At 53.9% G+C, this 9435-nt stretch overlaps 1 protein-coding gene across 5 annotated transcripts in view; it reads left to right on the top strand.

Annotated features, from left to right (window-relative positions):
- Window positions 1–7261: 7261 nt before the first annotated feature.
- The window catches only part of tox2 (TOX high mobility group box family member 2), a 236811-nt gene continuing 234637 nt past the window's right edge, over window positions 7262–9435 (top strand). For 2 of the 5 annotated variants that reach the window (XM_038803825.1, XM_038803823.1), the window contains exon 1: window positions 9093–9349. Coding sequence is in view for 3 of the 5 variants with exons in the window: in XM_038803824.1 (XP_038659752.1) it covers window positions 7780–7887 (108 nt within the window). In the remaining 2 variants the exon portion in view is untranslated. Of the gene's footprint in view, window positions 7888–9092; window positions 9350–9435 lie in introns of those variants that run through there. The other 3 variants (XM_038803824.1, XM_038803822.1, XM_038803821.1) reach the window with 3 other exon arrangements.

The raw sequence follows: 9435 nt of genomic DNA, 5'->3' as shown, positions 1-9435 counted from the left end.
GTTGGGTGTGTATTGGGTGCTGCGTGTTGGGTGCTGTATGTTGGATGCTGTATGTTGGGTGCTGCGTGTTGGGTGCTGTGTGTTGGGTGCTGTGTGTTGGGTGCTGCGTGTTGGGTGCTGTATGTTGGGTGTATGTTGGGTGCTGTGTGTTGGGTGCTGTATGTTGGGTGCTGCGTGTTGGGTGTGTGTTTGGTGCTGCGTGTTGGTGCTGTATGTTGGGGTGGTGTTGGGTGCTGTGTGTGTGGGTGCTGTGTGTTGGGTGCTGTGTGTTGGGTGCTGTGTGTTGGGTGCTGTGTGTTGGGTGCTGTGTGTTGGGTGCTGTATGTTGGGTGTGTGTTGGGTGCTGTGTGTTGGGTGCTGCGTGTTGGTTGTGTGTTGGGTGCTGTGTGTTGGGTGCTGCATGTTGGGTGCTGCGTGTTGGGTGCTGTGTGTTGGGTGTTTGTTGGGTGCTGTGTGTTGGGTGTGTGTTTGGGTGTGTGTTGGGTGCTGCGTGTTGGGTGCTGTGTGTTGGGTGCTGTGTGTTGGGTGCTGTGTGTTGGGTGCTGTATGTTGGGTGCTGGTGTTGGGTGCTGTGTGTTGGGTGCTGTGTGTTGGGTGCTGGTGTTGGGTGCTGTGTGGGTGCTGTGTGTTGGGTGCTGTGTGTTGGGTGCTGCGTGTTGGGTGCTGCGTGTTGGTTGTGTGTTGGGTGCTGTGTGTTGGGTGCTGTGTTGGGTGTGTGTTGGGTGTGTGTTAGGTGTGTGTGGGTGTGTGTTGGGTGTGTGTTGGTGCTGTGTGTTGGGTGCTGCGTGTTGGTGCTGTGTGTTGGGTGCTGTCTGTTGGGTGCTGTGTGTTGGGTGCTGTGTGTTGGGTGTATGTTGGGTGTGTGTTGGGTGCTGCGTGTTGGGTGTGTGTTGGGTGCTGCGTGTTGGGTGCTGTGTGTTGGGTGTATGTTGGGTGTGTGTTGGGTGCTGTGTGTTGGGTGCTGTGTGTTGGGTGCTGTGTTGGGTGCTGTATGTTGGGTGTGTGTGGGTGTGTGTTGGGAGCTGTGTTGGGTGTGTGTTGTGTGTGTGTGGTGGGTTGTGTTGGGTGCTGTGTGTTGGGTGCTGCGTGTTGGGTGCTGTGTGTTGGGTGCTGTGTGTTGGGTGCTGTGTGTTGGGGTGTGTTGGGTTGCGTGTTGGGTGGTGTGTGTTGGGTGCTGTGGTTGGGTGCTGTGTGTTGGGTGCTGTATGTTGGTGTGTGTTGGGTGTGTGTTGGGTGCTGTGTGTTGGGTGCTGTGTGTTGGGTGCTGTATGTTGGGTGTGTGGGGTGCTGTGTGTTGGGTGCTGCGTGTGGGTGCTGTGTGTTGGGTGCTGTGTGTTGGGTGCTGTGTGTTGGGTGTGTGTTGGGTGCTGTGTGTTGGGTGCTGTGTGTGGGTGTGTGTGGGTGCTGTGTGTGGGTGCTGCGTGTTGGGTGCTGTACGTTGGGGTGCTGTGTGTTAGGTGCTGTATGTTGGGTGCTGCGTGTTGGGTGCTGTGTGTTGGGTACTGCGTGTTGGGTGCTGTGTGTTGGGTGCTGTGTGTTGGGTGCTGCGTGTTGGGTGCTGTATGTTGGGTGCTGCGTGTTGGGTGTGTGTTGGGTGCTGCGTGTTGGGTGCTGTGTGTTGGGTGCTGTATGTTGGGTGCTGCGTGTTGGGTGTGTGTTGGGTGCTGCGTGTTGGGTGCTGCGTGTTGGGTGCTGCGTGGGTGCTGCGTGTTGGGTGCGTGTTGGGTGCTGCGTGTTGGGTGCTGTGTGTTGGGTGCATGTTGGGTGCTGTGTGTTGGGTGCTGTATGTTGGGTGCTGCGTGTTGGGTGCTGCGTGTTGGCTGTGTGTGTTGGGTGCTGCGTGTTGGGGTGCTGTATGTTGGCTGTGTGTTGGGTGCTGAGTGTTGGGTGCTGAGTGTTGGGTGCTGTGTGTTGGGTGCTGTGTGTTGGGTGCTGTGTGGTGGGTGCTGTGTGTTGCGTGCTGTGTGATGTGGCTGCGTGTTGGGTGTGTGTTGGGTGCTGTGTGTTGGGTGCTGTGTGTTGGGTGCTGTGTGTTGGGTGCTGCGTGTTGGGTGCTGTGTGTGGGTGCTGTGTGTTGGGTGCTGCGTGTTGGGTGCTGTGTTTTGGGTGTGTGTTGGGTGCTGTATGTTGGGTGCTGCGTGTTGGGTGTGTGTTGGGTGCTGCGTGTTGGGTGCTGTGTGTTGGGTGCTGTGTGTTGGGTGCTGTGTGTTAGGTGTGTGTTGGGTGCTGCGTGTTGGGTGCTGTATGTTGGGTGCTGTATGTTGTGTGTGTATTGGGTGCTGTGTTGGGTGCTGCGTGTTGGGTGCTGTGTGTTGGGTGCTGCGTGTTGGGTGCTGTGTGTTGGGTGCTGTGTGTTGGGTGCTGTGTGTTGGGTGCTGTATGTGGGTGTGTGTTGGGTGCTGGTGTTGGGTGCTGTGTGTTGGGTGCTGTATGTTGGGTGTGTTTTGGGTGCTGCGTGGGTGCTGTATGGGGTGTGCTGTGGTTGGGTGCTGTGTGTTGGGTGCTGTGTGTTGGGTGCTGTGTGTTGGGTGCTGTGTTGGGTGCTGCGTGTTGGGTGCTGTATGTTGGGTGCTGTATGTTGGGTGCTGTGTTGGGTGTTGTGTGTTGGGTGTGTGTTGGGTGCTGTGTGTTGGGTGTGTGTTGGTGCTGCGTGTTGGGTGCTGTGTGTTGGGTGTTGTGTGTTGGGTGCTGTGTGTTGGGTGCTGTGTGTTGGGTGCTGTGTGTTGGATGCTGTGTGTTGGGTGCTCGTGTTGGGTGCTGTATGTTGGGTGTGTGCTAGGTGCTGTGTGTTGGGTGCTGTGTTTTGGGAGTGTGTTGGGTGCTGCGTGTTGGGTGCTGTGTGTTGGGGTGCTGTGTGTTGGGGTGCTGCGTGTTGGGTGTGTGTTGGGTGCTGTGTGTTGGGTGTGTGTTGGGTGCTGTATGTTGGGTGCTGTGTGTTGGGTGCTGTGTGTTGGGTGCTGTGTGTTGGGGTGCTGTGTGTTGGGGTGTGTGTTGGGTGCTGTATGTTGGTGCTGTGTTTGGGTGCTGTGTGTTGGGTGCTGTGTGTTGGTTGCTGGTATGTTGGGTGCTGTGTTGGGTGCTGTATGTTGGGGCTGTGTGTTGGGTGCTGTGTGTTGGGTGCTGTATGTTGGGTGCTGTGTGTTTGGGTGCTGTGTGTTGGTGCTGCGTGTTGGGTGTGTTGGGGTGATGTGTGTTGGGTGCTGTGTGTTGGGTGTGTGTTGGGTGCTGCGTGTTGGGTGCTGTATGGTGGGTGCTGTGTTGGGTGCTGTGTGTTGGGGTGTGTGTTGGGTGGTGTGTTGGGTGCTGCGTGTTGGGTGCTGTATGTTGGGTGATGGGGTGCTGTGTGTTGGGTGCTGTATGTTGGGTGCTGTGTGTTGGGTGTGTGTGGGTGCGTGTTGGGTGCTGTATGTTGGGTGCTGTGTGTTGGGTGTGTATTGGGTGCTGCATGTTGGGTGCTGCATGTTGGGTGTGTGTTGGGTGCTGCGTGTTGGGTGCTGTGTGTTGGGTGCGTGTTGGGTGCTGTGTTGGGTGCTGTATGTTGGGTGTGTGCTAGGTGCTGTGTATTGGGTGCTGCGTGTTGGGTGCTGCATGTTGGGTGTGTGTTGGGTGCTGCGTGTTGGGTGCTGTGTGTTGGGTGCTGCGTGTTGGGGTGTGTGTTGGGTGCTGTGTGTTGGGTGTGTGTCGGGTGCTGTATGTTGGGTGCTGTGTGTGGGTGCTGTGTGTTGGGTGCTGTGTGTTGGGTGCTGTGTGTTGGGTGCTGCATGTTGGGTGCTGTGTGTTGGGTGCTGTGTGTTGGGTGCTGTGTGTTGGGTGCTGTGTGTTGGGTGCTGTGTGTTGGGTTCTGTGTGTTGGGTGCTGTGTGTTGGGTGCTGTGTGTTGGGTGCTGTATGTTGGGTGCTGTGTGTGGGTGCTGTATGTTGGGTGCTGTGTGTTGGGTGCTGTGTGTTGGGTGCTGCGTGTTGGGTGGTGTTGGGTGCTGTGGTTGGGTGTGTGTGGGTGCTGCGTGTTGGGTGCTGTATGTTGGGTGCTGTGTGTTGGGTGTGTGTTGGGTGTGTTTGGTGTGTGTGTTGGGTGCTGCGTGTTGGGTGCTGTATGTTGGGGTGTATGTTGGGTGCTGTGTGTTGGGTGCTGTATGTTGGGTGCTGTGTGTTGGGTGTGTGTTGGGTGCTGCGTGTTGGGTGCTGTATGTTGGGTGCTGTGTGTTGGGTGTGTATTGGGTGCTGTGTGTTGGGTGCTGTATGTTGGATGCTGTATGTTGGGTGTTGCGTGTTGGGTGCTGCGTGTTGGGTGCTGTGTGTTGGGTGCTACGTGTTGGGTGCTGCTTGTTGGGTGCTGTGTGTTGGGTGCTGCGTGTTGGGTGCTGTATGTTGGGTGTGTGTTGGTTGCTGTATGTTGGGTGCTGCGTGTTGGGTGCTGTGTGTTGGGTGCTGTGTGTTGGGTGTGTGGGGGTGTATGTTGGGTGCTGCGTGTTGGGTGCTGTGTGTTGGGTGCTGTGTGTTGGGTGCTGTGTGTTGGGTGTGTGTTGGGTGCTGTGTGTTGGGTGTGTGTTGGGTGCTGTATGTTGGGTGCTGTGTGTTGGGTGTGTGTTGGGTGCTGTGTGTTGGGTGCTGCGTGTTGGTGCTGTATGTTGGGTGTATGTTGGGTGCTGTGTGTTGGGTGCTGTATGTTGGGTGCTGTGTGTTGGGTGTGTGTGGGTGCTGCGTGTTGGGTCCTGTATGTTGCGTGCTGTGTTTTGGGTGTGTATTGGGTGCTGCGTGTTGGGTGCTGTGTGTTGGGTGCTGTGTGTTGGGTGCTGCGTGTTGGGTGCTGTGTGGTTGGGTGTGTGTTGGGGTGCTGTGTGTAGGGTGCTGTATGTTGGCTGTGTGTTGGGGTGCTGTGTGTTGGGTGCTGTGTGTTGGGTGTGTGTTGGGGTGCTGTGTGTTGGGTTGCTTTGTGTTGGGTGCTGCCTGTTGGGTGCTGTGTGTTGGGTGCTGCGTGTTGGGTGCTGTGTGTTGGGGTGCTGCGTGTTGGGTGCTGCGTGTTGGGTGCTGCGTGTTGGGTGCTGTGTGTTGGGTGTGTGTTGGGTGCTGCGTGTTGGGTGCTCTGTGTTGGGTGCTGTGTGTTGGGTGCTGCGTGTTGGGTGTGTGTTGGGTGCTGCGTGTTGGGGTGCTGTGTGTTGGGTGCTGTGTTTTGGGTGCTGTATGTTGGGTGCTGTGTGTTGGGTGCTGTGTGTTGGGTGCTGCGTGTTGGGTGCTGTGTGTTGGGTGCTGTGTGTTGGGTGCTACGTGTTGGGTGTGTGTTGGGTGCTGTATGTTGGGTGCTGTGTGTTGGGTGCTGTGTGTTGGGTGCTGTGTGTTGGGTGCTGCGTGTTGGGCGCTGTGTGTTGGGTGTGTGTTGGGTGATGTGTGTTGGGTGCTGCGTGTCGGGTGCTGTGTGTTGGGTGCTGTGTGTTGGGTGCTGTGTGTTGGGTGCTGTGTGTTGGGTGCTGTGTGTTGGGTGCTGCGTGTTGGGTGTGGGTTGGGTGCTGTGTGTTGGGTGCTGTGTGTTGGGTGTGTGTTGGGTGTGTGTTGGGTGATGTGTGTTGGGTGCTGCGTGTCGGGTGCTGTGTGTTGGGTGCTGTGTGTTGGGTGCTGTGTGTTGGGTGCTGTGTGTTGGGTGCTGTGTGTTGGGTGCTGCGTGTTGGGTGTGGGTTGGGTGCTGTGTGTTGGGTGCTGTGTGTTGGGTGTGTGTTGGGTGCTGTGTGTTGGGTGCTGTGTGTTGGGTGCTGTGTGTTGGGTGCTGCGTGTTGGGTGTGGGTTGGGTGCTGTGTGTTGGGTGCTGTGTGTTGGGTGTGTGTTGGGTGCTGTGTGTTGGGTGCTGTGTGTTGGGTGCTGCGTGTTGGGTGCTGTGTGTTGGGTGTGTGTTGGGTGCTGTGTGTAGGGTGCTGTATGTTGGCTGTGTGTTGGGTGCTGTGTGTTGGGTGCTGTGTGTTGGGTGTGTGTTGGGTGCTGTGTGTTGGGTTGCTTTGTGTTGGGTGCTGCGTGTTGGGTGCTGTGTGTTGGGTGCTGCGTGTTGGGTGCTGTGTGTTGGGTGCTGCGTGTTGGGTGCTGCGTGTTGGGTGCTGCGTGTTGGGTCCTGTGTGTTGGGTGTTTGTTGGGTGCTGTATGTTGGGTGCTGCGTGTTGGGTGCTGTGTGTTGGGTGCTGTTTGTTGGGTGCTGCGTGTTGGGTGCTGTGTGTTGGGTGCTGCGTGTTGGGTGCTGTGTGTTGGGTGCTGTGTGTTGGTCGCTGTGTGTTGGGTGCTGCGTGTTGGGTGCTGTGTGTTGGGTGCTGTGTGTTGGGTGTGTGTTGGGTGCTGTGTGTTGTGTGCTGTGTGTTGGGTGTGTGTTGGGTGCTGTGTGTTGGGTGTGTGTTGGGTGCTGTGTGTTGGGTGTGTGTTGGGTGCTGTGTGTTGGGTGCTGTATGTTGGCTGTGTGTTGGGTGCTGTGTGTTGGGTGCTGCGTGTTGCGTGCTGTATGTTGGGTGTGTGTTAGGTGCTGTGTGTTGGGTGCTGTGTGTTGGGTGTGTGTTGGGTGCTGTGTGTTGGGTGCTGTGTGTTGGGTGCTGTGTGTTGGGTGTGTGTTAGGTGCTGTGTGTTGGGTGCTGTGTGTTGGGTGCTGTGTGTTGGGTGCTGCGTGTTGGGTGCTGCGTGTTGGGTGCTGTGTGTTGGGTGCTGTATGTTGGGTGTGTGTTGGGTGCTGCGTGTTGGGTGCTGTGTGTTGGGTGTGTGTTGGGGTGCTGCGTGTTGGGTGCTGTGTGTTGGGTGCTGTGTGTTGGGTGCTGTGTGTTGGGTGTGTGTTGGGTGCTGTATGTTGGGTGCTGCGTGTTGGGTGCTGTGTGTTGGGTGCTGCGTGTTGGGTGCTGTATGTTGGGTGTGTGTTAGGTGCTGTGTGTTGGGTGCTGTATGTTGGGTGTGTGTTGGGTGCTGTGTGTTGGGTGCTGTGTGTTGGGTGCTGTGTGTTGGGTGCTGTGTGTGCGTGGCTCACTTTGCCTGTGTGTTGGACATGTACATTGTGCAGCTTTAATGTGCTGAGCAAAAAGCTCAGACACTGTCCCAGTGCTTTCAACCAGGAAACGTTTGAGCCTTTCATTTTCTTTTGCTGATTGGTGTTGAAGCCCAGGAGCAGCAATTCACTCCAAGCTTTGTAAGGGAGGGAGATTTGAAAGTGTCTCCTGGCCTGATTATGGTGCAGGCAGGTCTATCAGACTCCCTGATCTGAAGTGGTTTCCAGCCTGTGTTATTCCCCTCCCCCCACTCATCCATATCCCTGTATTATCAGCAGAGGTCGCTTGGCTTTCAATGTGGAGAAAGCTAGCAAATGATACCCTCAGCTTAAACGCATGGGTAAACACTCTCCGGCTTGCTGAGAACAGACAGCACAGAAAGAAACTGAGACAGAGAAAGAGGGAGTGTGTGAGAGATACAGACTGCAAGACAAAGAAAACAGACACGGGAACCCAGAAAGGAAAGCTCATCATTCTCTTGCAATCATTTCCCTGCTTTGCTTCTCTGCTATCTGAGACTTTTCTCTGTCACTTTGCTGAGTTTATTATGGCAAGACTGTGCAAAGTGTGCATCTGTGAGATGCATGAAGGCTGAACTATTGCAGACCACAAACGGATATGAGAGAAGGATGAATTGAGTCTTACCCCATTCTCTCTGGTTTTTTTTGTTCCACTCCACAATAGAGACAGAGAGAGAGAGACAGCGAAGCGAGGAAGGGAGAGTGAGAATTATCATTCTAAATCTGCTTCCATGCGCTTGGCGTTGCAGCTACTGAAATATGGATGTGAGATTTTATCCCACAGCCCCAGCTACAGTAGGTGCTCTACCTGCTGACCCGACCTGCTTGGGCACTGCCTCATGCCTGGAACATTACTACTGCGATAAGGTAAAATCACCAGCATTCTAACTTCATGTCTCTCGCTTCCCTTCTCATCTCTGAATTGTTGTTTATATCAGATTTGTTCTGGAACTGTGCATTTAAAGGCGGTTTAGAGGACTTGACTTGTAGCATTATACAGAGAAATTGAGCTGTGTGTTTGCATGTGTATGTGTGTGTATATATTTGTGTGTGTTTGTATGTGTTGTGTTCCTGTGTGTGAATGTGTATTGAGTGTGTGTACATGTTGTGTGCCTCTGTTGTGTGTAAAAGAGAATGTGTATATGAGTGTGAGAGAATGTGTGTTGTTTGTGTGCAAGGGAGAATGTGCCTGTATGTTTCCTTGTGTGTGAGAATGTTTATGTTAGTGTATCTGTGTGTGAGGGAGAATGTGTGTGAGGGAGAATGTGTGTGTGTGAGAGAGTGTGTATGTGTGTGTCTGTGTTAGGGAGTATGTGTCTGTGAGGGAGAATATATGTGTGAGGATGTGTATGTGTGTTGTGTATGTGTGAGGGAGAATGTGTGTGAAGGTGAATGTGTGTGTGTGTGAAGGAGAATGTGTTGTGTGTGTGTGTGAGGGAGAATGTGTGTGTGTGTGTGAAGGAGAATATGTGTGTGTTGTGTGTGTGAGGGAGAATGTGTGTGTGTGTTGTGTGTGTGCAGGAGAGTGTGTGTGTGAAGGAGAATGTGTTTGTGTGTGTGAAGGAGAATATGTGTGTGTTGTGTGTGTGAGGGAGAATGTGTGTGTGAAGGAGAATGTGTGTGTGTGTGTGTGTGTGTGAGGGAGGTTGTGTGTGTGTGTGTGAGGGAGAATGTGTTGTGTGTACGTGTGAGGGAGAATGTGTTGTGTGTGAGGGATAATGTTTTTTGTGTGTGTGAGGGATAATGTGTTTGTGTGTGTGTGAGGGATAATGTGTTGTGTGTGAGGGATAATGTGTTTGTGTGTGTGTGAGGGAGAATGTGTTGTGTGTGTGTGTGTGAGGGTTAATGTGTTGTGTGTGTGTGAGGGATAATGTGTTGTGTGTGAGGGATAATGTGTTGTGTGTGTGTGTGTGAGGGATAATGTGTTGTGTGTGTGTGTGAGGGATAATGTGTTGTGTGTGTGTGTGTGAGGGATAATGTGTTGTGTGTGTGTGTGAGGGACAATGTGTTGTGTGTGTGTGAGGGAGAATGTGTTGTGTGTGTGTGAGGGAGAATGTGTTTGTGTGTGTGTGAGGGAGAATGTGTTGTGTGTGAGGGAGAATGTGTTATGTGTGTGTGGGCATTTCTGATTACAAACTTGTTTTGATGGGAGCAGTAATGTCTCCGGGCTGTTAACTCAGGCCCTCCTCCTGTTTGGCTGTGTTAAGAACACAGCAGCGATGAGCTGGATTCTGTGAAGCTCTTTCTGCGCTCCCCACCTTCACTGTGAGTGAGAGAGCGGGATCTTCTATTCATTAGTGTGTTGAAGCTAATCTACATTGCCTTTCCAGTAAGTACAGACTTCCCCTCGTTGTTTAACTGAGATATATTACAGGGAGCTGAATCTGTCTGACTCGCTCCCTTATTCCGATTTGA

The sequence above is a fragment of the Scyliorhinus canicula genome, chromosome 7, assembly GCF_902713615.1.
Source record: "Scyliorhinus canicula chromosome 7, sScyCan1.1, whole genome shotgun sequence".
NCBI lineage: Eukaryota > Metazoa > Chordata > Chondrichthyes > Carcharhiniformes > Scyliorhinidae > Scyliorhinus > Scyliorhinus canicula.
Note: the sequence above shows the minus strand (reverse complement) of the source record. Positions and strands in the feature narration are given on the sequence as shown.